Here is a 26353-nt window from a genome sequence, read left to right on the forward strand (position 1 = left end):
AGATTTGCAATATAAGTTTTAAGACACTAGCTGGTTCCAAGAGAAAGGAGGTAAGGCCATTACAGCATACAAGCTGGTAATACCTACATATATACAGTGCAGAATTTTCCAGATATAGAATAATAATTAAAAATAAAAACAGAATCTAAGTACATATGAGCTTCATATCAAGTTAATTCTACATATGTCAAAAACAGAAATGATTAATTGGGCATCTGCAAAAGGAAATCCTTCATGCTTTCTCTTCAGGCCATTTAAGTTATATTTACATGGTATAATCCTAAAGCAATGCATCTATTTTGAAAAATCACATATAAAACATACCTAATCTTAGTCACATGACACATAAGGGGTAGGATCACTGCTCTTTAGATGGCACTTTGTCGGATGACATTGCTTCCGTCATATATGAGGTTCAGCAGTGGCCAAGAGAGAACTCCTGACTTCCGCTTCAACACAAACAAGCCCTCATCAAGGAGGAGGGAACAATGATCTCTGCACCAAAGGAATAGCTGGAACAGAGTTCCTCTGACTCACGGACTGAGAATTTTCCTGCCAATTCCCAAAGTGGTTTGGCCATACTTTATGGATTCACCCTGCTTAAATGGTCTTTTGTTGATGATGTGGTATCATATGGCCTTATTAATAAATAGAAAGAGCATGTTGATACCTCCCCAAAGGTTCCTACATGTAGTTCCTCTTTCTTTCTAGCAAAGACAAAAGCTCCCTCTAACTACCTCATGCTTTTTTTATTGATATAATTGACACATAACGTATTAGTTTCAGATGTACAACATCATTTATGTATATACTGCAAAATGATCATCACAGTAAGTCTAGTTAACATCCATCACCACACATAGTTACAACATTTTTTTCTTGTGATGAGAACTTTTAAGATCTACTCTCTTCTCAACTTTCAAATATACCGTGTTGTATATTTAACTATAGTCACCATGCTGTACATTACATCTCCATGACTTACTTATTTTATAACAGCAAGTTTGTCCCTCACACTTATTTTTGTTTCACATTGTAAACTGGATTTGAGAAATCAGAATAGGGAATATCCAAAGGCATTAAATGTCTATGTTCACTAACAGAGATCAACCAAAGCTCCCTATCCCTGCCAAAATCATGGAGGAAGGAACATAACCTCATAAGATTTCTAAATAAGTGTGTCAATGCACTAAGTGGTCTCATGCATATCACTTCCATCTACCAACCCCAAAAGGCTAACAAGTGCCAAATGATTGGATGTGTGACATTCACCTGGCCCCAATTTCCCATTCAGAAAAGGAATAAAAAATACTACACAAGTTTCCAAGATGCTACACTGATAAACCAGGGTTAGGATCACCATCCACCTGTTCGGGCTGACCACAAATCTGAAAGGCATGACTATATAAGCTCTGAACCTATGTCGTTTGTCAGGGAACATGTACTGAGGATCCTCTTGGGTTCCATGAAGAGACAGAGAAAAAGTCTTCCCTCAAAAGGTTTATAAGAACAGGAGTAACGTTAAAGGATTTGACATATTAAAAAGGGTTTGAAAGGTGATATGAAAGTGGCAGAACAATTCTATCTGCACTGAGTACGTAATCATGATGGGACGGTAGGCTGGTGGAATCCTTGGAGTTGCCGGTGGTTGGCAGGGATGCAAGGGGTTGTGGGCCTCAGGGAAAGATCCAATGAATGGGGGATGTTGCAGAGTTTTGTGTATGCGCAGCTGACGCCATTCCCTACCTTTCTGGAAGAACTCTTCTAGTTTGTCCTTGAAAGGCTGGAGATACTCCTTTGGTGACTCCTTGCATACCACGATCATCTGTTTCTCACTTGCTGTGAAGGAAAGTGTGGAATTAGATTTCCTCAAGAACATGTATTTGTTAAGCTTCTGCTCTCTGCTACGCTCTTCAGTATTAATTGTGCAAAATCCTTATCAATCACGGTTTATCTAAATTTCAGGGGAAAAAAAAAACCAGACATGGTTAGCTCACTCCACACCTTTCTTCAGGAACAAAGAAACGTACCACCTTCAACTTTCCTTTTAGAGATGCAGAAAAACCTCTGGCTTGGGACAGGAAAAGAATTATGCTTTTGGTCTCTCAAAAATTAAGGGAGGCAAAAACTACCGAATTCCCAGGGAATTAAAGGCCCTGATCCTCTTCAGATTCATACTCCAGAAAGAGAGCTTGAAACAGATTTTGCAGCAATTCCCAGGCATCCGAGTTGCCTGCAGCCACCCACATGCCAGCAGGAGGGGCAAGCCCAGTTCAGGGAGGTCTGCATCTCTCCTCCCTTCCTGTTGATACTCCCCTAACACATGTGAAATTGTTTTCCATGTGATTTACTTCAGATAGAATTTACAGACAGATTGATAATTTCTCATATATAATAGGTGACTTATAATAGAGTGCTTTTTTGACAATCATGCCCCCCTCAAATCAGAGAGTTCTGATTTGGTGATATGGAAACCACCCTAACCCACAGTTCACCATCCCAGTGGGAATGGCTGGAAGTGCCATTTACCGAGATGGGAAGAGTGGGAAGTGTAATCTTTTTGTTGTTCTAAGGGAGAGAAGATCAAGGGTGAACTCTGAGGCTTGTTAAGTTTTCTTTGGTCCGTGTGAATTACAAGGCAAAATCGTTCAGTAAAAACGAAGTAGAGGAGATACAAGACAAGATAAAACCATGAATGGGTGCTCTTTGCTAATTAAATTCAAACTCCAGGTCATTTCCATCATGGTACCATTTCCAACTTTCAGCTGTATTTCCCACCTAGATTTGACCAACCAAACCAAAATTCTGCAGTGTTTCTAAATGACATCAGCCATCATTCCCACTTCCACGTCTGTGTTTGTGTGGTTCTCTGCCCAATCTATTCACGTCTCATACATACTTACCACTGCATTTGACAGAGTCCCACTCATCCTAAAAAGTCTGACATGCTGCCACTACCATAAAGCTCCTTCCAATCCAAAGTTTTTGCAGCCTTCAAATTTCTCTAGTACCTTCTGTATGACATTTATGCTTTACCTTTAATCATATTTGTGTACTCATATTAATCCCTGTGAAGCCATCATGCAGGTTTTATTAACTTATCCCCAAACTTCTCTAGACTAGAGTTCCATGCATATCTGGCCAAAATCTGGCCAAAAGTATGATTTCCTCATCTTAACTACATTCTTATGTGAAGGAAGGTTAAAAAAAAAAAAATTAGCAATGTTGACCCAGACTCAGAGTGGGCTTTCCAGGAGGGCAGTGTGACTTCCTCCTCTTTTCCCTCCTTCCTGCCTTTCTAGGACAGGTACACCAAGGGTCCCAGTCTCCACTCTGAAACACTGTGATTGTCCCAAGCTGATTTTAAAGGGCTCAGTGTCTTCTAAAGACCTCCCAAAACATCTACTACTTAATGGCGCAAGGCACAGGCAAAGTAGCCAAGATAATCCTCCAGACTGGGTCGTTCTGAGGGTAGGCCTAGAAGTAGGAGACTGGTCTGAAAAACTTTGGAAGATGTCTGCTTTCAAAAATTGGCATTTTGGGGCGCCTGGGTGGCTCAGTTGGTTAAGCGACTGCCTTCAGCTCAGGTCATGATCCTGGAGTCCCGGGATCGAGTCCCGCATGGGGCTCCCTGCTCGGCGGGGAGCCTGCTTCTCCCTCTGACCCTCCCCCCTCTCATGTGCACTCTCATTCTCTCGCTCTCAAATAAATAAATAAAATCTTAAAAAAAAAAATTGGCATTTTTTCCAGGAACTTTCATGGCCACATGAACTTCCCTGATGATATCCAGCTATGATTCTGAGAACACAGGTAGCCATGTTTGAAAGAAAGCTGGAATTTCTTACAATATAAATTGGGAGAATCTTTTAAATCCTTTAACTAGGGGTGCTTGGGTGGCTCAGTCTTTAAGCGTCTGCCTTCGGCTCAGGTCACGATCCCAGAGTCCTGGGATCGAGCCCCGCATCGGGCTCCCTGCTCCGCGGGAATCCTGCTTCTCCCTCTCCCACTCCCCCTGCTTGTGTTCCCTCTCTCGCTGTGTCTCTCTCTGTCAAATAAATAAACAAAATCTTTAAAGAAAAAAAAATCAATCCTTTAACTAGCCCTCTACTACATTCAAATCCCAACAATTCCATTTAGAGAGAACTATTTTTCACAAACACAAATAATACATGGTAAGGCATGCCTGTACTTTGGTAATAGGACATAATTGAACCCAAGACAATAATTTCTTGAAGTTTGCTTCTCCCTAGCCAAAGCAAAGCCAAAGGCAGAGCTTATCTTCCCAATAAGCAAAACTTCCACTTCTACCTGAATTAAAAAGATTGATCATTGTGGCTCTCCCTTTGTCCTGGCTGTGGTGACAGAGCCCACAGGGTCCATCAAATAGCTCAGATGTTATGAGGCCCTAGGGTGATGTTGTAAAGGGCTTGTGCTTGGATCAAGAGTCCTACCCGGGCTCAGGTAGACTGTGGCTTGTCTCTCTCATGGGCAAGATGGGGACTCCCTGACTGATACGAAATCAGAATTAAGTGAGATAACACACATAAAATGGTTTGCACAATGCCTGGCACTGGCAAGGGGCCTCACAAAGATTATTTGTTATTTTTATGATTCAGCAAAATTGGTTCGGAAACACGTCACAACCAGAATGGCAAGGGAGTCATGGCTGAGAATCAGTGACTACAAAGGCCCCGCACTATATTTATAGAAACGTGCCCCTGTGCAAATCTCCTGTTTAGAACACAGGGATAATAATTTCTGTTCCCCTGCTGAAGTTGTACCACCCACTGTTAGGATTCACTGAAGAAACTCCTGAGAAAGATGAAGCAAATATGAAGCAAGAGCCCTAGGCAGCTGAGCCTCACGGTTCTGAAATCAGAACCTGAAGCCAGCCCGCACAAGAGCAGCTCCCCTGCTGTGCTCGGAGGTCCTCCCTGCACCCCGACAGGCCCAGCCTCCCACATGGCCTGTTGGCAGGAAACTTCTCTCCGTGATCAGAGTAGAGGGCTGCCCTCTGACCAACCCACTGGATGGTCTCGGCACAGTGGCACGTTCCAGTGGCCAGGCAGCTCGCCTGCTCCCACTTATTCACATGGCGTCTCCAAGAGACTTTCTGGCAGACAAATGGGAGACCTGAAGACTAATTAATGATGACACCAGAGACCGGCGGTGCACAAAGCAGAGAGGTCACTGGCAAATCCACAAATGTCGTTTATTGTTCAACCGGAGGGCATGTATTCAATGTTGCTAGACCACCAAGGTTGCCTTGGACTCAGGCTGTGCCCAGAGTTCCAATGTTTAAAGGCAAAGTCAGCCTACATTCACTTTCTCGTTATCTATTACATTTTTGGCAGAATTAAAAATATATTTATACCTGAAGTTAGCTACTAAATGGTCATCGTGAGAGATAGATTAAATATGGAAAACCAAAACATAATGGAATAATAGATACTAGATTTGAGAGAGTTATTTTAACTCATTGAAAAGTTAAGTGCTTGTGAAGCATTTTAGTGAAAGATAGGGCCTTGAGTGTTTTAAGATTTCAGGTATTAGACTCTTAAGGCCATAGGTGGCTGTCTGCCTTTTTGTTTTTGACACCTAAGAACTAGGAATAAAGTTCGCTGGAGCCCCTTAAAAAGCATGGGTAGGTTACAAGGATAAAGAGGCAAGGCCCAGATATAATTAATCAAAACCTAAGACGTACTGTACTGAATTGCTCAAAAGTACGTGGGCAGTTTTTAGAACATAGAGCATGTTTCTCTCTCTGAGTTGAAGGACCCGTGGGCTTAGTGGAGTCAGAATACATTTTTAGAGGAAAGGAGAGATTTATCTGGACTCTGCTTTTTCAGCCTGGAGTTCTCTCTTCTCTGCTTACCTAATTCCTGCCTCGCGCCCTCCGTGGTTCTGGGCCAGTTCCCACCTCTCCCTCAGTTTTACGAGATGCCCGTCCTTTTCCAAAAGCCCCAAGCTTCAAGGCCCATGATAGAGGACTGTTGTAGCAACATACAGAACTGTGACTAGAGCAAATTTTTACGTTTATCACTGGGGTTTACGTGAGAGATACTAATCAGAATCAGATACGAAGGGCACAGAATGCTGGGTTGAGGAGTTTATCCTCAAGGGATTCACTCAACAAATACATCAATTTGCCAAATATTCTCGTCTGTGCCAATTATGCACCACAACTTGAACTTGATACTGAGGATATATCAGTAGACAAAAAACAGACTAAAATCTCTGCCCTCAGACATCATAGTGAATAGGTCAGCAACAACAGTTTGTTAATGGGTAGGACACATAGCAATTTCTGTTTCTAGTAATTTGGACTGCATGCAAACAATGTGAATCATTACCTTCCATATTAACATACTGTACTGCAGTGTCTCTTTTTAGTAAAACCAGGACAGTATAGTGTCCTTCCTAGTGCTTTCCATGTGAAACACACACGTGTACACACACACACACAGATACAAACACAAACACACACACAGAACTCTTAGTTTTCTACCCCAAAACACACTTTTATCAAAAGAAACTAAAGGCAAAATTCAGAAATCAAAAGCACAATATTAGCACAATAAACCTACACAGTTCTTTTTCATGGTGTTGGCCTTGGACTGAATGGCTAGGGAGCTGTATTAAATTCAATGCACTAAAATAGTAAAATAAAAACAGCTTTTGCCCAGCTACAATTCAGGGATTTCTATGGAAGGGGAAATTTATATAGAAAGCTAATAAAATATTAAGAATTTTTAAACTTTGGTTAGTAAAGGTAGGCACAAAAGAGAGTGTTCTATTTTGTGGTTATTTTCCATACATTTTTTTTTTTTTAAAGGCTACAGGAAGGAAGACTTCATGTTGATTCAAGTCAAACACAAATGATAAAAGATTGAAATTAAAAAAATGCATATTTCAAGTTCCTGAGCTCTGATGCTAAATGGGGAGGGGGGGACATTTTAAGGCTTAGCATGGTGAGTGGTGAGTGGTATCAGAGGAAAACCCTGGGGTGGGGGAAATAGAAAATCTACTCTAGAAGAGACCTACATAGATTATATTCCATAGGGGACTGCCAGACACATTCTGCTAAAGAACCCCACTACAGCCAAATATCTGGGCTTCAATCAGACAACTGTACATATATGACCCTGGTGTGGACAACCTATATATATGTAATCAAAGGTGTTTTCATTCTTTACCCTTTGTTTGGGAATTCAACTGATATAATTATTACATCTAAATCATTCCTCTTAGTGACTGTATTCATCCAAAGGAAAAAGTCTGTATCCAGAGTGGTCAAAAAACTTGGCTGGGCAACTGGGTATTAGGAATGAAACCATAGGCCTTACCTGCCTCGTACTTGGGTCAGAATGTTATCTCAGAATAATGTAGATCACAGGTGGACTGACACACACCAGTGCTGGTTTGCATCTGGACATACACAGGGTTTATCCCTCCAAAGCCAATTAGAACATTATGCTGAGTGAAGGAAGCCCATCACAAAGAACTGCATATTGTATAATTCCATTTACATGAAACAACCAGAATAAGCAAATCGAGAGAGACAGAAAGTAGATCATGGTTGCCTAAGGCTGGGGGAGGGAAGGATGGAGAGATTGAGGGGGTGATGAGGTTTCTTCTTGGGGTAATGAAAATTGTTTGTGGTGATGGTTGCACGACTGTGAACACACCAAAAATCATTAAACTGTACCTTTTAAATGGGTGAATTATGTGGAATGTGATTATATCCCAATAAAGCCATTTTAAAAAAACTAATTAGAAACTCTTGAGTCTTAAACTGGAACTACAATGATCAAATAAGTGAAGAATGTCCTACTTGTGCTTTTTTTGCAGGGTAGAGTGATTTTTCAACTCTTAGATGTGACTATGTCTTCAACAGTCATCTTTATTAAACCATGGATCTGAATTGGGAAATGAGTTTGAAACGTACCTGTACTTGAGAAATCAAACATATTCAGCTTCAAAAGGTACCAATAAATGTTATCAAAATAAAAAATCCATTAAATAAATAATTAGACTTAAGACAAATACTAGCAAGACACTTAAAGAATTTGCTAACTTTCAAAAAAATTTCAAACAAAAGCTTTGGTATTTTCTTATAGCATAATGCTTACATATAGGAGTATATCTACAGTATCTACATACATATCAACAAACAATACTTTAGAAAATCGTCTTCCTTGAAGTACTCTTAATCTAAAGATACATTTATTTCTTCATTTCCCATACCCTTTATTGACTGGGAAAGTTATTAAATACCTCTCTGACTCTTAGTTTCTTGATATATAAAATTTCATGAGGACTAAACAAAATGCACACAAAAAGCCCTTTGTATATGGAGCAGTAAAATGCTATCTGCAATATTCTTTACCTGTTTGAAATATTCAAGCACTGCTAAGCCCAGCTAGATAGCATATTGTACACGGCTTTCCTCTTTTCATTTCCAGTAACAAGGGAACAATAACAACCACCCCACAAACTCTTTGAATTACATTGACATTCCTAATATTTATATGTTTAGTAAATAAATCATTATGTTATAAATACCCTAATCCTTTTCACAGTCAAACAATCTTTTACAAATTGGTTCGGCTCACTTTTTCTATTTCTCACTCATTGCGCACTTCCAGACCCATTGAAATTCACCTCATTCCTATGATGAAACAGAGAAAATGCTCTCAAGTCACCAAGGAACCCATCCTACCCACAGTGCCTTTTTTTTTTTTTTGCTTTTTAATCTCATCTTGACTCACTGCCCAGCAGGATTCCACTCTGTGGAACACTTGCTCTTTCTGAAATACTTTGTCCCCTAGCTCTGTGCCCCCACTCCTGGCTTTCCTCCTACCTCTGACCATCTTGGCTCCTTTGCAGCCTCATCCTTCTGTATTCAACCATTTCTTTTCTTCTCATGCTATGCTCTCTACTTCAAGAAAATCTCATGCAGCTAAACGCTGCAGTAACCATCACTAGAGCTGCGACTCCCAAGGTGACAAGTCTAGACCATTGTTTCACCTCCAAAGGAGCTCTTGAATCTGTCATTCCCCTACTACCTTCTTACCTGGTCTTCCCACATCTACCCTTGCCTCCTTCTGATTTGTTCCTCACAGTGAAGTCAGTGATCTTTATAAAATATACATTAGATTATACCAATCCCCTGTTTGAACCTGCTGATGGCTTCCATTACTCCTACAGATTGGCCCTTCCAAGGCCTTGCATGGGCTGGCTCACTCTACTGTCCTGGCCACACTCTGTGCTCTAACCACATCGTCCTCTCCCAGTTCCTCAGACATGATCAATTCTCTCCTACCATCAGTGTGTTCCTTTGCCAGTGACATTCTCCTCTACCCCTAGTAACCAGGCCTAGTGAGCGGTCATTTTTTTGATCTCAGCTCAAAGGTCACTGCATCAGTATTTCTTTTCAGCCCTCCACTTTACACTAACGAGGTCTCCTTTGTTACAGTCTCGTAGCACAGTATATTTCTCCTTTGTAATTACAACTTTCATGATTGACCATCTCTCTTGTTAGGCAGAAAGAGAGTATTTTGCATGCTATTCTATCCCCAGCATCTACTATAATGTCTAGCCCATAGAAGATACTCAGTGAGCATTTGCTAAATAAATGAATACATTATCAAATGAGTAGAGGGAGATCTCATACACTACACATGCAGGACAGATCTTAGTGCCTTGACAGCTTTGGGCTCTAGTATCACACATATATACACAGACATGTATATACACACAGATATATGAAAAATATATGTCTTTATGTGTATATGTATAATCCACGTAGATAGATGTAGGGGCTAGAGAAAACACAAGGAGACTAGATATCATGCCATTTTCATTCACATTCATTCATTCAGATATGAGACACCAGTTTTTTTTAAATCTCAAAAGCTAAATTCAGAATTCTTAGACAGGAAACAGTTATTATTGGAAACACAAATCTTTGATTAATTCTTGGGGTCAAGCACCCCACCATCACCAGATGAGGACTTGGGTGGGTGTTATCTAAGACTCTGGCTTCAGGGATGCTGTCTTTCATAAGAGAGGAAGAAGAGTTTGGGTCTCTTTCAGAAGGACAGATGGATACAGAGAAAGGATAGCAAGAGAGAAATAAATGAACTGGTGACGTCTGGCCTGTGGGGCACCCCCAGTTTCAGTAAAGCCTCCTGAACTCACAGTGCTTGCTGTGGGCATGGCCTGTGAATACTAAAGAAAGGGCTGAGTTTTATACCGAGTTTGGACCTCGCACAGAGCAAACACCCCTTACAAGGAGGTAGAGGTGCTTCCATGCTCCCCTCCGATCCTCTTTCTGTCAAATGTTACAGATAGCTTTGTTTTTCTACAGAGATGGGATTTTGGAGCAAATTGTTCTTAGATCACAGGATACAGGGTGGTTTCTAGCACTACTATGCATATACATGGGTTATACAAATATTCATGCATTCAAAATATTGAGTATCTACACTAGGGCACTATGTTAAATGTTGAGGGGCAAACTATTTAACCAGACCTATTAGTCATCTCTCTTCTAAAAATTTTCATAAGAATCTAGAAACAGAGACAGACAAGGAAACCAACAAATTATAATATAGTGCAGTGTCACGGGACTCTGGGTAGGGGCTTCCAACTCAGATTGGGGTTGGGAGGTGGCGGCCAGGGAAAGTTCTCCAAAATAGATAAGTTATGAGTTCAATTACAAAGGTCAGGAGGAGTTAGCTAGCCAGCCAAGGAGAATGAAGGAAGAGGGAAGAAAGAGGAAATTCGATGAGTAAAAGTAAAGCATGATAGGAATGCATAGGTCTCCTGGGATAAGTTAAGTGGTAAGAGATAGTATTGACTGGACATCAGGGACATAGAGCTGTTCTTCTTCCCAGATCTTCAATGTCCTGTGGCTAGATTGTGATTCAAAGGAACTAGATTCAAGGAACTTGATTCAAAGGAGCTGGAACCACCCTGATTGGGGGAAAGGAGGTCACAAAGTGCCAGAGAAGTAGGAGGCTTGTCATTTTAAATACAGTGGTCAGGAAAAGTCTCACTGTGAGGATATTTGGCTAGAGACAGGACCAGAGTAAGGGAGAGAGTCATGAGTAAGTTTGAGGGAAATCAAGAGGGTTATTTAGGGCATGTTAAGTCTGAGATGTCAATTAGGTACTCCCGTTATATATCAAAGCCTGCAGTTTCGGCTGCATGGCTGGGATAGAAGAATGTAGTCAGAGAAGGGGTTGCAGGACAAACCCTGGGGCACACAGGCAATGGAGGAGAGGCCAGCAAGGGATGGAGGTGAGCAGCTGGATAGAAAAGTAGGGGTATGGAGTGACATGATCTGAGAGGATCCCAGCACTGCAAGAAAAAAAAGAGCAGTCAGCTCTGTGCAGTACTGTTGAAAGGTCAAGTAGAAGACAGAGAAGTGACCCCTGATTCTAGCAACATAGAGGTCTCTGGTCTTCTCAAAAGCAGTTTCAGGACCCGGAGGATGGAAGGAGCAAGCCAAACTGGGGAGGGGTGAGGTAAGTAGAGACAGATTCAGTAGCCACTTGTTTAAGAAGTGAAGCTACAGAAAGAATAGAACAATGAAGAAAATCCGTCCATCCAAGAAGATATTGTCTACAGCTACTCTGATCAAGACTGGGTGCCCCTTTCCCCAGAGGAATGTTGTGTAAAAATAAGCCCACCAGGAAGCTTTAGCCCAGGGGAATCCCATGATGCTGATTCACTTCACAGAGAGAGGCTGCCCAAGATCAAATTCACCTTAATGTCCCATGATCATGAGTATTCTCCATGAAAAAATTTAAGCAGAAGTGACAGGGCTGAGTGAGGACATGCCAGCACGCTTTAGGACTTTTGGAAAGGCTTTGCGAAGCTAGGCCACTGACCACAGCCTTTGCACGGAATTGTCTAAAGCACATTCAAAAGTCCCTCTTGTCAAACATCACAGCTGAATCAGAATTTGCACTGTGATGATTATGTGGTTATAGACGCAGCCTTGGTCTGTGAGACATTAGTATGAAAAATATTCATTAATCACCTACCCATGACCAGGCTTAAATATAGATGGATTGGGCATGACTTGATTTATAGGGTGTTAAGTGATCTATCCGTTTATTTAAAAATATCCCTTCGCATGGTTCCCATGAAAATCATCACCACCAGAAGCTTTCCCTTGAACTGAAGATGCTAACTCTCAGAAGTTCTGAAGATCTCTTCAGACATGAATATCTATTAGTTAAAAAAGAAAACACTATCAAAGAAGAATTCATTAACACTTTAGTATAAATTTATTTCTTAGACTGGATTGAAAAGGCTAGGGATTTCAAGCAGTAGATGGGGAAGTTGTGTTATATGGAAAAAAAAAGGCACATTCAGCAAGGTTCTGATCTCAGGTAGACTCTATTATTGGGAAGCCTTAGGCAGGCAGCCCCAAACACAAAGTTCCTGAGCATCTGAAGGACAAGGGAAGCCATCTTGGGGAGGAGAGCAGCAAGTCCCTTCCAAAATGTATTATGAAGCTAACACACAGATAAAGAAATGTGAAAAATATTTACCAAAAAAAAAAAAGTAGGAAAAAAGTCATTCCTGATACCATGACCAAGAACAGTCACCATTTAATACTTGGGTACCATTTTTTAAGTGTCTTGGCCTCTACATCACACACCCCTGTCCATAATTTTATAAGGGCTGCTTCTATATATTATTATATTATTTTTATACACTTTTATTTGATACAGAAATTTATGTACTTTTATCCTATTAAAGATATCACACATACTTTCTCATATTATTTCACAGAATTCACAAGCACTGTGTTTAACAGCCATATCAAATCTCATCGAGCGAATGTCCCCCAGTTTATCTATTAGTGCCCCTGCAGTGGAACAAAGAGTAAAGTCCCTTCTACCTTATTCTTACAGTCACTCAGGCTTTAAGTCACATCTGTGCCCATAAAAACTTACTCCATTTAAGATTGCTTCTTTAGGGTAGATTTGAGAAGTGGAATTCCGGGTAAAACTGGAAAAACGTTGTTAGGGTTCTTGATACATATGGTACCAAACTGCTTTTGGTACAACACGGATTATACCAAAATGGGAAAGATGAAAGCGAGAGATTTTTGAAAATAAAATTGTGCCTTCTCTACTATTTTGCAGAAGTGGCTGGCTACCCGTCAGCTAGAACTGTGCCCGTCACTGTGATACAGGGGCTATGGTCCCTGCAGTGGAAGCGATTACACTCTAGAATGGAAAACAGTGAGATGACCATCCATGCTTTGAAGGAGTTTACTCAAAGGTGACAGTGACTGGTGACACACAAAAGTTGGTACAAACTAATCTGGGATTAAGCACAATATAAGGTGAGGTTTGGGGCCTGCGCATGAAAGCAGCCTTTTTTTTTTTTTTTAAAGATTTTATTTATTTATTTGAGAGAGAGAGAATGAGAGAGAGCAAGCACATGAGAGAGGGGAGGGTCAGAGGGAGAAGCAGACTCCCTGCCGAGCAGGGAGCCCGATGCGGGACTCAATCCAGGGACTCCAGGATCATGACCTGAGCCAAAGGCAATCGCTTAACCAACTGAGCCACCCAGGCGCCCGAAAGCAGCCTTTTTGAAAAGCCCTCCGCGACCCATTTATTTTGAGTGTAAATTACACTATTGCCAACACCAGTGGAGTTATCTGAATGGCAGTGGGGGAGAGTCTACAGGCGTTTTTACATTAAACGCTCAGATTTCTGAAATATACATTTATATAATTATAAACACATTATTTTAAGAGGCTCAGACCTGCGAAGCAACAATATTGAATGGTCTGGACACGTGATTAAAATCCAAGCCATTTGTGGAGAAGAGAGAGAACTTACATTTTCAGACAACCAGTCGAGTATTGCGTTAAGCGAGTGTCTTTAGTGAAAATTACGAGGTTGCTGGTGGAATCAGAGCAAAGCCCCGTTGCACAGTATGCCTCATTCTCACAGAAATTATATGTGTGGCCAAGCAGTACATCCTGCCCATTGCTCAAATCAGGAAAATGGTTTCCCGTTAGAAATGCTTAAATTAAAAAAAACAAAAACAAAAACAAAAACACCTCCTCTGGAGCCAAAATGCTTATTACATGGTAGTTTTTACTAAAATTAAGTGACAGATTCTCTCATACATATAAATCTTGAAGGCAACAGGTCTGCCTCTTTCTGATTCAAGGAAATCAGTTAAGGGGAAGAGGGAACAATGCTGATCTTAGGACTATTTCCTCCCAGCAGTGCAATCCTTGGCTACAAAGAGACCAGTGATTAAGATACATAAGCCCCATTAGCAGAAAGCAACCTGTTTCCACATGGCTCTGCCAGGACGGCTGCAAGCCTTCCGCAATGTCTCTGACCCCTGGGCCCACGTTCCCTCTTCGGCCTCTCTGGGTTAGTCACATTAACCGTAATTTTCTACCCTGGAGAGTGTTTACATCTAGATAAACCATGAAGAAATAATACTAACAACAACAACAACAAAAAGATGGAAAGGCATACAAAGAAGAAAGAAAAGGATGGAAGGTTATTTTAAAACACCCAACCTAAACTGGCGGTTGGATTCTGGTATCTATTCTTGGCTACAGGAATCACTGGCAAAGCATGAAGCTGGCAACGACTGCTAATCAGTTTGCCACTGTTTTCAGATTTAATGCAATATTTGGCTCAGACGTTTCAAAAAAAAAAATCCCCTATTCCAGCTAAAATATTTACACAGTCCTATGTGTCTCACTTAATGCCTGTTAAGCAATCGTCTTTTAAAACTCCACAGACACTTGTAAATCTGTCGGGAGAATTGTGGCCTATAAACAAGGCTTCATATAAAGAGGGCTGCATTGTCAGTTTGCTGGGAATCAGGATTCCTTAGGATGTGTTTGAAAATGAAGTCGAAAATCAGAAATAGCTTAGAGTGGGTAACAGAGTGGCCGATAGGCTGCCTGGCGGGATGCTGCTCGTGGTATTAACGGGAAGCCACCAGACACTGACCTCAGCTATTTAAAGTCCTGCTCTCCTGTAAACCTGTCATTGATCTTACCTCTCTGTTGAGTTAGGGCACAGGGAAAGTTCCTAGGCCAGCAGTCCCCATAGTCTGTATCCCAGGGCCTGGCAGGTTAGAGAAGGTGAGCTGGTGAGGTCTCTAACGGGGGGCTGTTACTCGGTTACGTGTCTACGTAGGAGTGCGTCAGGAAGGATGGGGACTCTTAGAGGAAAAGGGGAAATTCTGGGCAGGGCTGAAATGGGGGGGAAAGGAGACAGCAGAAATTGTGAGGAAGAAGCAGCATCTCCTGGGAGAGGCTAGGTATAACAGATTCCGAAATGCCTATTAGACTCCCTGAAGTCTTCAGCGCTGATGTCATGGAAAGGCAAGGGAGGCCTACGTGAAGCCAGCTCCTGCCAGCCTGGGGGGCCCCGGGAACTTGTCCTTGTCTTCACGATGAGTCAGGTACTTGTGACAGGACTGTGTTCAACTGTTTAATTATTCCTATTAGCTTAGCTGCCTTTTTAGTTTTACTCAGCGTCACTGACTTCAACACGCCGTTGACTGTGATTCACAATCAACTTTATAATAGCTTTAAGGAAGAAAAAAGAATACATTACATGTATATACCAGTTTAACAACTCAGCCCCGGCTTAAATCGCTCAATTTGAGGCGGGGAGAGCAGGTCGTTAGGGGAAAGATGTGTCCTGGAATGAGAAAACAAATGAGGTATTTGTAGCTCCCAGGTCTCGGGCCTTGAACAGGAGATGGCAAAGCTCTGTTGATTCTCTTTATGACATCACAATCAGGAAGGGCTCTGCAAATGCTTTCCTGAATCTGTGGAACAGCTAGCTGGAGGGCAAACTCTGCTCACCTTCTCCACCCCTGTCAGACAGCAAGTTTTAATCACTGTTCTTAGGGACAGATTCCTGTGCGTGAGAGAAGAGAAATCAGAAGACTGAGTAGGGATACATCTCTCCCCCAGAAAATGAGGGTAACACTTGCTCTTAAAATGTGTTTATAAATGACTTGATATTTCAGTTAGTTTATTTAAAATTAGCAGCTAACTCAGGGCTTTGAATAAATATTTGCTAAACAAATGAACTGATTGAAAAGGTCAAACAAGGCCCGCCTCATATTTTGGAGGTTTTTTTTTTTTTTGATACCTGGGAATTTTCTAGTGCCTTTAAAGTTCGTCAAAACAGTCAAGAAAAACATTGTAAAAACAACAAATTAGCACTTTTAGCACATTAACCATTATAGATTTTCCTTGGGCTTTCTTCTTTCTGTAAGTTTTGGCACAGGGGAAGTTACTGGTTTAATGGTGCCTGGTTGTCTACACAGAGTTGGACATAATGCTTTTTATCTCTGTACCCAATAATTCCTTGAAAATTAGATCAAATTCTCGAAGTCTATGATTGATAACAAATGGCCCTTAATGGCCAAAGGTGTCTTGGACCTTAGTCTGCCTTATGTGTCTCATTTTATTCCTTACAAGAATTCTATGAGCTCAGTCCCGCTATTATCCCTTTTGTTAGGTAAGGATGAGTAAAGTTTCACAGATATTGCGCTGAGTCAGACTCTGAACCCAGGAATGTCAGACCCGCTGGCCTTGTGCTATCCAGGCTCCGACCCCAACCATCTACAGGGAAGTTCTAGAAACAATGTGAAATAACCATGAAAGTTAAGGAACAAGGCAATGAAAGCTGAAAATCACCCAGTGCCACCACTGGGACCCCTTCATATTAAATGGAGAAACAGAAGCCCAGGGGAGGTGAGCTGGAAGTTATGTTATTAAATGGCACAGAGGAGACCCAGAGCAGGGCTGGGGCTCCCAGGCAGGTCACTGATCTCTCCATGGGTACCTAAAGAGTAGAGTCACAGTCTATGACCTCTATCCATTTTTAGACATGTGCTGAGGCCAAGAAATCTGGGAAGAAATCTGGAAGAGATAAGGACATTGGCAAAAACTCCAGTCCCCTTCACTGGGGCTGAAGAGGTCTCCCTCCAACCTCACTCATTTCACTGTCTGACATGAGAAGAATCCATTTGTGGATTGTGAATCTTCCACAGGGTCCAAGATACACAATTTACTTGGGCAGGAAAATATTTTGATATTCACAAAACCACCCACAAATCTCTTTCTGTGAAGAAATGTTTTGACCTAACACAAGTTTATGGTTAATGTAGCATCAGCTCTGGCTCAGTAATCAAAAGACGCAAGTTCTAGGCCAGCCATTCTGCTTCCTATCTTGGAGACCCATCTTCTCCGCTATGCCGGCCTGCCCTAACCGCTTCAAAGGATGAGGCTACCTACACAGGTGGGGTATTACCATTATAACTACACCAATACCTCTTTCCTTTTTTTTTTTTTTTTTCAGATTGGAATGTAAAAGGCACTTCGTTAATGGACTTGCCAAATCAATGCTACTTTCTATTCCTCCTGCCTGGTTCCCACAGCACGCTGAAAGCTTGCAGCTGAAAGGCCACTCTCTGGCTTCCCTGAGCAATTCTCCCCACCATTGAGTAGAATCCCGTTCAAGAACAGTTGTTTTTTTTTTCCAAACCTGTTTATGCAAGTTGTTCTTTTTAACAACACAGTTAAAAAAAAATTTTTTTTTTAAGATTTCATTTTTAAGGAATCTCTACACCCAACGTGAGGCTTGAGCTCACAACCTCGAGATCGAGCGTCACATTGCTCTCCCGACTGAGCCAGTCAGGCGTCCCTGTAGTTACATAATTTAATGCTTGATGGTGCACTGTAGCAATATGAGTGCAAAAAAGTATTATTTCTGCAAATTTAAGTAGAAGCAGCTAAAATATTGCTGTTAACTGTAGCTTTGAGAGAACAGTGGAGACAAGGGAGACATGGCAACTCAGTGCAATGTGGTACTTGGGTTTGGGTCCTGGAACAGAAAGAGGACATTAGTGGAAAAAACTGGTGAAATCCAAAGAGATACCAGAATTTAGTTAATTGAAATGTATCAGTGCCAGTTTCTTCCTTTTGATGAATACATCACAATAATGTAAGATGTTGTTAACATAAGAATAACACTGGGTGCTCTATGAGCACTCTCTACTATTGCTGCAACTTTTCTGTAAACCTAACACGGTTCCAAACGAAAAATAAAAAGTTCATTCTTAAAAAGGTGTGGGAATAATGCTATATTTAACTTGTTTTAAATTAAAGATTAAAGGACCCAAGTATCATTTTCTATGATTCTTGAATTGGGCCAAATTTTTTCATGAACTGACCACACTGGATAAGAGTTCTACTCTAATGATTACATCTAGGTGGTATCAATGCCAGGATTTTTGAGGCATGGGTTAATTCAAGAGCAGATCCTTGAGAGCCATTTAGAAAGAGAATACCCGAGATCCAAACTTGATATAATTTTACAGTTGACTTTTATATCCTATATCCCGTCAGTGGCCAGAATTCCAGGGATTCTTAGCTGTTCAATTAACAAAGTCTAGGGGAGAAACCAGTAACCCTTACTGAATAAGAACTGTAGAAGACACAGAAATAGCATAGTAATAATCGTCTTAGAAACTCAGAGTTGAAATTCACTTTCAGCATCATCTAGCACAAACCCCCTTCCTAATGGCACCGTGCCACCCTACCCACTTACTGTAACACAATCTTCCAATCAGAAGAGGGGAAGGCACCCACTATCTCTCACGGCCACGAGTTCTCCCTTTGTACAGTTTTAAAATACATCTCCCTAAAGTTTCTACCTATTTATGCTCATTTGACATCTTTGCCCATAAGGAAATAATCTAATTTCTCACTAATAGCAAGAAGTTGAGTGTTTTCTACCATTTATTAATTTGCTTGTTCATCCACTCAACTCTGTGGCAGGTACTGATGGACACAGTAGGTAGAAATACTAAAAAGGTCATTAGATCTCTGCCTTCATGGAGCAGGGGCTGAGGGAGGGCAGGGAAACATTTACAAATAAAATAGAAAATAATAGCCCTATCAAAATGGGGAGTCCTAATGCAGAGTCACTGTTCACAGTGGCTGCCATAGTCTGGGTGAACAGGGAAGGCCCAAGCCATGGGAATATTTAATATAAGGGCATTCTGGGCCGAGGGTCCTAAAGCAGAAACAAGCTTATTGGGTTGGAACACACAGGCCTGTGAGGCTGGGGTTTAGTGGCCAGGAGGGGGTGGGGTGCCATGAGCTGAGACAGCAAAGGTAGAAGTGGTCAAACCATGGAGAAACTTGGAAGGCACGGTGACGGGTTTTGAGGTTGGATTTTATTCCAAGAGCTATGAATATGAAACAAGGTGGCCTGACTTGTCTGATGAGCAGAGACTGGATTAAAGGGAGGGCAAGCATGGAAGCAGGGACCCCGGTGAGAAAAGGTGCTGGTTTGGACTAGAAATGTGCCGTGGATATGGAGAGCACTGAATGGAAGCAAGGCCCGTCTTGGAGAGAGAATCAACAAGATTTGCTCTTGGACTAGATATCAGAAATGAGGGCATAAAGGGAATCAGGGAAAAGTATTATACATTTTGCTGATTTTTTTGTTTTGTTAAAGATTTTATTTGTGTGAGAGAGAGATAAGGAGAGCATCAGCAGGAGGTGGAGTGGGGTGGATGGGGGCAGAGGAAGAGGGAGAAGCAGACTCTCTGCTTAGCAGGGAGCCCGATGTGGGGCTCAATCCCAGGACCCAGAGATCATGACCTGAGCCGAAAGCAGACACTTCACCGACTGAGCCACCCAGGTGCCCCACGTTTTGCTGGTATCCTGCGAAGGGATCTCCTTCATATGACCCCGGCCCCTCCTCTCAATCAGCAAGACAGACAGTGACACCTGCCTTTCTACACGAGGACACGGAGCTGTGGAGGGATGACACGATGAGCCAAGGGTCTCATGGCTTGTGGAGCAAGGATCTGAACTCCGGGCCCGTGACTCAGCCTGTTTCATGACAGTAGCTTTCATTTCAGTGTTTTACGTTTCTTGTCAGAGAAAAGAAAAACAAATTCTATTAACTGTGTTGATTTATAAACAAAGGGTAGAAGCAGAGGGAGAGCTGAGAGGAGGACCCCAGTGGGACATAACTCATCCTTCCCACCTAGAGATGTCACAACCGCAGCTTCAAAGGAAAACACAAACTTCTTTTCCATTAATTAAACGAATGAATCAGGTTTCAGTTTCCGTAGCCTCTCTCCTTTCTGTACGACTTGTCTTTGAAGGCATTCCGTTTGGGAAACGGGTGACCTTTACCCACCACGCTGCACTTAATTGAATGCTTTGCATCAGAAGTCACCACGCTGATCAACATTTTACACCCACTGCCTTCCTGAAGTACTTAGCCCAGGCCCTCATGTCTGTTTGGTTGAAATCGCTTTACAAAAATAAATCGAAGCAAAAGTTTTTCTTTTATTATTTCTAAAACTTCGCTTGCAAAACTAAATATTTTTAACACCATGGCAACACAGTCAGGACTCTGGCTAATGTACCCAGCCCCCTTCCAGAGTTCAGGCTTAGCAAAACTATTGCCTCGGACAAATGGGCCGCGAAGGAGGAAAGAGCTAATAAATTAGGCATGGTCAATAGTCATTCAAGTCATGTCTTCTGGAGCTTCCTTAAAGGTGATAAATTAGCCACGCAGTCCTAATGGCTGATTCCTGCACTGCCCGCCCCCCCTCCTTCTTGGGCATACCAAGACATGTTGAGCAAACTGCGGATTGCATGGCTTCTGAATGAGTTTAAAGTAAACCTCCCACACTTCCCCAAGTACTTCCTCTGACTTTTGCTCTTCTGACCCAGCCAGCATCCCTGGAGTGGGGCAGCCTAGGACGATCAACTGCAGCATCTCACCTGAGGCGCACAGAGCTTAAGTGACTGTCAGAGTTGCAATGGCTTCTCGCACGGTGCGTAAGATGCAGAACCAAATGTTTAAACTGCATCTCCTGAATCCCAAGCTAAGCCTACTTTCCATATGCCAGCTTCTGACCCTGAGAAATTACAAATGCTTTGGTGTGTTGTTGTTGTTGTGTTGGTGTATCTATCAAAGTTGCACCTGCGCAGAGTTCAAAGCACCCACGTATCCTATGCGCTCCAGGAAAAGCAGTTCCCCATTTCCATCCACAAATTTCACCCAGTTCTTCCTCCCCAGAGGCGGCGACTTGTGCCAATTTGACCCGATTAGCTCAGCACTTAACTGCATGTCTCTCCCAAGCTCCTATCGGCACTCTTGGATTTCTTTTTTCTTCTGCAGTATAGATGACGTAATTCTCTCCTTCCCCCACACCCACCACACAGGAGCCCCCCGCAGTGTAGCATACCATGGTTGGACCACACTAGCATCCTGTGTGAACACCAGTATGACTTTGCAAAAACCAGCTCCCAGTCCCAGCTGATTCATAAATTCTAATTTGCCTTTGCTAAACATCCTCCTCAAACTCCCTCACTCTCACCCTCGTACTATTTTTTTTTCCTAATTCCCTGTTTTCTATGTGCTTATCACTAAATGAACTCCAAAGTTGTCGCTAGTTGTGAAACTCTTGTCAAAACATTCAGGATACATCAGATACATGAATTGCATATCCCTCAAGGATCTTCTCCATGATTCTTTTGACCTAACCCAATCTGGACCGTTTGCTCTCTGTGCCTGGCTATCATCCTAGGCCGTCTATCCTGGAGTAACTCTTCACCTCCCTTGTCCACTGGATCTGTAATTTCCTGTCACCTTTGTCTTCCCACTTCATGATAAAGCACATTCTCTAGTAGCATCCTGAAGATGGTTGCATGGGAGATAAGTTTTTTGATAACTTACATGTTTGAAAACAACTTTTCATTTGCTTTCATATTTTATTGATAATTTGGTGTATATAAAATTCTGGATTGGGAATAATTTTCCTTCAGAATTCTGAACCATTTCTAGCTTCTAGCGCTGCTGTTGAAAAGTCTGAAGCCATTCTGCTTCCTGATTCTGGGTAATTTATTTCCACATCTCACCCCGTCTCCTTCTAGAAGCGTACAAGCTTTTCTTTTTGATCTGAGTATTCTGAAATGTTCTAACAATGGTGTGGATCTATTCTATTCCATTGTGCTGGAATCTCTTTGGACCTTTTATTTATTTTATTTATTTTTTAAAGATTTTATTTATTTGAGAGAGAGAGAATGGCATGAATGGGGTGGGGTGGGAGAGGAGAGGCAGAGAGAAGCAGACTCCCCCCTGAGCAGGGAGCCTGACATGGGGCTCGATCTCAGGACCTGGAGACCATGACCTGAGCCAAAAGCAGCCACTTAACTGACTGAGCCACACAGGCACCCCTCTTTGGGCCTTTTAAAATTAGAAACTTGTGTCCATCATTTTGAGAAATTTTCTTGAATGATTTCATTGATTTACTTATGTATGACTATATATGAATGTTTATGTATATGTATGAATTTGCATATGAATTTGTGGTATGTATGAATCGTGTGGTAAAAATCGGATTGCTCTCACCTTTCTCCACTCCTGGATTAGAATTCCACTTTATTGTTTGGCGGATTCATTTACCACTTGTCCATCTATTTCTTAAGCTTCTGAAATTTTGTGGTTATGGTTTTCTCTTTCATTCTGTGCTCTTGACTTTACACTTCCAAAGAATTCTCTTTACTATCTTTTTTTTTTTTTTAAGATTTTATTTACTTATTTGACAGATAGAGACACAGCGAGAGAGGGAACACAAGCAGGGGGAGTGGGAAGGGGAGAAGCAGGCTTCCCGCGGAGCAGGGAGCCCGACGCGGGGCTCGATCCCAGGACTCTGGGATCATGACCTGAGTCGAAGGCAGACGCTTACTGACTGAGCCACCCAGGAGCCCAAATTCTCTTTACTATCTTTAAAATAATTTTCAGGAGGAACTGAAATCCTACCTGAGTGTTCAATCCAAATGAGCTTTCAACTGGACATCTTTCTCAAAAGTCCTCCAAAAGTCTTTGGAAGTCTTCCTTCTCTCCTCACTAGAGCCATACTGCTTATAGACCATGCTCAGTGAGTAATTAAAGAAAACATTCATGGGTGCCTGGGTGGCTCAGTCAGTTGGGTGTCTGATTCTTGATTTCGGCTCAGGTCATGATCTCAGGGTTGTGAGATGGAGCCCCATGTTGAGCTCTGCGCTGGGCATGGAGCCTGCTTAAGATTCTCTCTCTCCCTCTCCTTTTGCCCCATCCCCACTGCCCCCTCTCTTTCCCTTCCCTCTCTAAAAAAAACAAATGCAAAAACAAAAAAGAACATTCATTCTCATGGCGAGATCTAGTTTTTTTCTTTTCTTTTCTTTCTCTCTTAAAGAACACTTATACTCTTGTGAAGAGAAAGCTGCTTGATAGAAGTCTTTTATGCTGCACAGCCAGGGCTGGTCCAGAGCATAGAAGCAACAGTCTGCTCTGCTGTGTGACTTGACAGGTTCCCTTAATTTCTCATCTATGCCAGAACCACATTACATTAATTTCCACAGATAGCCAAGGAGTCAAAACCACGCGGGTTGCCTTGGGTGGCCGTTGCTATTCATCTGGCTACCCACATCACACCAGTGTGCTTACCTTCGGAGTCATAAAGGAATAGAACATGGTCTAGGCAATTTTCAGAGAGAGACTGAGAAAGAGAGAGTGTGTCAGAGAGACCAAAATAAACTGATAGAGAAGTGGTAGGAGGATAGAGATTGCGACAGGTTTGAGTTTGAGTAGTTATGGGTAGAGACCAAAAAAGCTTAAAGCCAATCCAATTATTACATGTAATACCTTTAGAAGATGAACTAGAAAAATAAGTGGGGCTTACTCTTCAAGCTTTCTCATTCTAGGTCATATTGTTAGTGTCTGAGGGGTGGGTCTACAAACAGTCGAAGAATAAAGCATGGTGTAGTGCAAAGAGTATGAGCTTCGTAATCAGATAAACCTGCTTCTGATCTCAGCTTCATCATAGCAAAGCTGCTTCAACTTCCTTACAGTTAAAATGCAGGTAGTACTTACTTGGAAGTAGTTTTAAGAAACAGAAATGATGTGAGCAAATTTGCAGGTATTTAGTAAGCGCTCATTAAACAGCAACCATAGTCATTAGTGATGGTGGAAATGGATATGCCCTGTACCTTGGAACATACCATGCCTGGGTCCACCATCCATCCTTGAAGGGAAAATTTAATCTCTGAGATTGATTAGAATTGCCAGTGCTTAATAGTAATAAAAAGGAAACCAACTTTTAGTTGCCTTTCTTATTGCTCTTAAATTTTCTATAGACATACTAGATAAAAGAACACCAAGTTAAATTTGAGATAAACAAGGAATCTTTTTTTTAGTCTAAGTGTATCCTGTGCAATATTTGGAACTACTCCTGCTAAAAAAAAAAAAAAAAAAAAAAGAAAAGAAAAGTCTTATTTACCTGAAATTCGGATTTAACTGGGCCTCCTGCATTTTATTTAATCAATCTGGCAACTCTAAGGATACCCCCATATTGCCACACTGGGGACAGAACTGTAGCCATTATAGCCCCTACCCCCTGACTGTGTCTCTTGCAAATTCAAAGGAATAGTCATTACAGACCTTCTTTAAATCATCTTCTTTGCTTCCTGAGATAAGCTCAGTAGGCAATCACTTTTCTTACATTCTGCTTTGGGCTCAGTAGTACTAACTGACTCAGTGACAGAAAGGCCTTACTTTCATTCAAGCAGGGGACAGATATGTAGATTCCTGACCGAGGAGAAACCAACATGCTTGTGAGAAAGATGGAGTCAGAGAGGATAGTGGTGACTGAAAGTGGCACTAAAGAACTGGACAGTGGTGTCGGGGCAGGATCCTTCCTACTGCCCCCAATAATGCAAAATTCACTGTCCATCAGTTGATTCACAACACCAGTTATTAGCATTTCTCCTTACTTTTCACAGCCAAATCTTAATTAACTACAGTATTAAGAAGAGGAAAGGACACTCCACACCACCCCAAATCCAAATGTGAAAAATAAAAAACCTCGGTCAAGGGCAAGATGAAGGGCAGTTCTGCTGATTAGCCCTCCTGCCTTCTTCTCTCCTGACATCTCTCACTCCATTACTGGGGACGCCAGCTCTCCTGCAGGCAGCTTCCCTTCCTGATGCCATCAGTGCTCAGAGCCTCAAACCCTGCCTCACACACCTCACCCTCCAGCACCTCACAAATACTAGCTCATCAACGTATTTGCCCAAACAGTTAATTTGTTCATTATATTAAATGAGCTAAATGGCAGAGAATAGGATTGTTTCTACCTTGCAGGAGAAACAATAGGTAGTCTATTGCTTACCATGTAGTTTCCAGCATGTAAATAGTATAGCTGACTCACTGATTGTTAAAAATAATATATTAACGGGGCACCTGGGTGGTTCAGTAGTTAAGCGTCTGCCTTCGGCTCAGGTCATGATCCCAGGGTCCTGGGATCGAGCCCTGCATCGGGCTCCCTGCCCAGCGGGAAGCCTGCTTCTCCCTCTCCCACTCCCCCTGCTTGTGTTCCCTCTCTCGCTGTGTGTGTGTGTCTCTCTCTGTCAAATAAATAAAAAATCTTAAAAAAAAATATATTAACTTTAAAAGAAAAAACTGTGGCTAATCCTTAATCTTACTAATCTACCTACCTATCACTGAGAGTTGACTATAACTTATGTTTTTAAATCTAGTTTTAATTGTAAAAAACGTCATGTACATATCCAAATAGCTAAACGATTGCCTCTACATCAGGCTCTGCCCAGGGCCATGAGAAACTGCCAGGTAAAAATGTTCTCATTGCCTGCTTTTATGTGTAGATGTGTGTGGTTCCCTCCTTAATTCCTCTTCTTTTAGCTGATTATACCGGTATTGACTGTATGCCTCTAAAAAACAAGAGTATTAATTTTGGGGTGGACCTTTAACAGGGATTAGAGCTAAATGAATGAATTCAATCTGCCTTCTATATCTAGAAGATATATTGACTCAGTTTGGGAAATCTATAAACAAAAACAACAAAAGCCTACAATAAAAAGCCCCTCTCTTTCTCTTTCTTGAACTGCTACTTTCATGTATGTGTGAATTAGTTTTCTCCTGTACTTTATATTTTGAAGTAGAATGTTCAGGTCCTAGTGTTGTACAAAACAGAGGCTCATCAAGATGGCTCTGAGCTAATTTGGTCGCTCCATCAGAATAAGGACGTTGGGATTAAAAATGCCTAAAGATGTGACGGATGTACTTTAATGTAAAGTTAGTTTGGAAATACTGCTACTATTCAAACTTTGAATGAAGATTTTTAGCAGTTACTGAATGCCTGGACTATGCATTTTACACGGCATCTCATTTAGAGAAAGCTTAAAAAAAGTTAACATTTTAGGATAAATATTTATAGGATAAACATTTAT

General features: G+C 41.7%; 1 protein-coding gene across 2 annotated transcripts in view; it reads right to left on the reverse strand.

Moving 5' to 3' along the window:
• FMN1 (formin 1) overlaps positions 1–26353 on the reverse strand; it is a 310736-nt gene that overhangs the window by 118013 nt on the left and 166370 nt on the right. For both annotated transcript variants that reach the window (XM_045900408.3, XM_064570714.1), the window contains exon 13: positions 1747–1839. In XM_045900408.3, the coding sequence (XP_045756364.1) occupies positions 1747–1839 (93 nt within the window). The remainder of the gene's footprint in view (positions 1–1746; positions 1840–26353) is intronic.

This window comes from Mirounga angustirostris, unplaced genomic scaffold (assembly GCF_029215605.1).
Source record: "Mirounga angustirostris isolate CCGP_5_RB_7025 unplaced genomic scaffold, mMirAng1.0.hap1 SCAF_9, whole genome shotgun sequence".
NCBI classification, from domain to species: Eukaryota; Metazoa; Chordata; class Mammalia; order Carnivora; family Phocidae; genus Mirounga; species Mirounga angustirostris.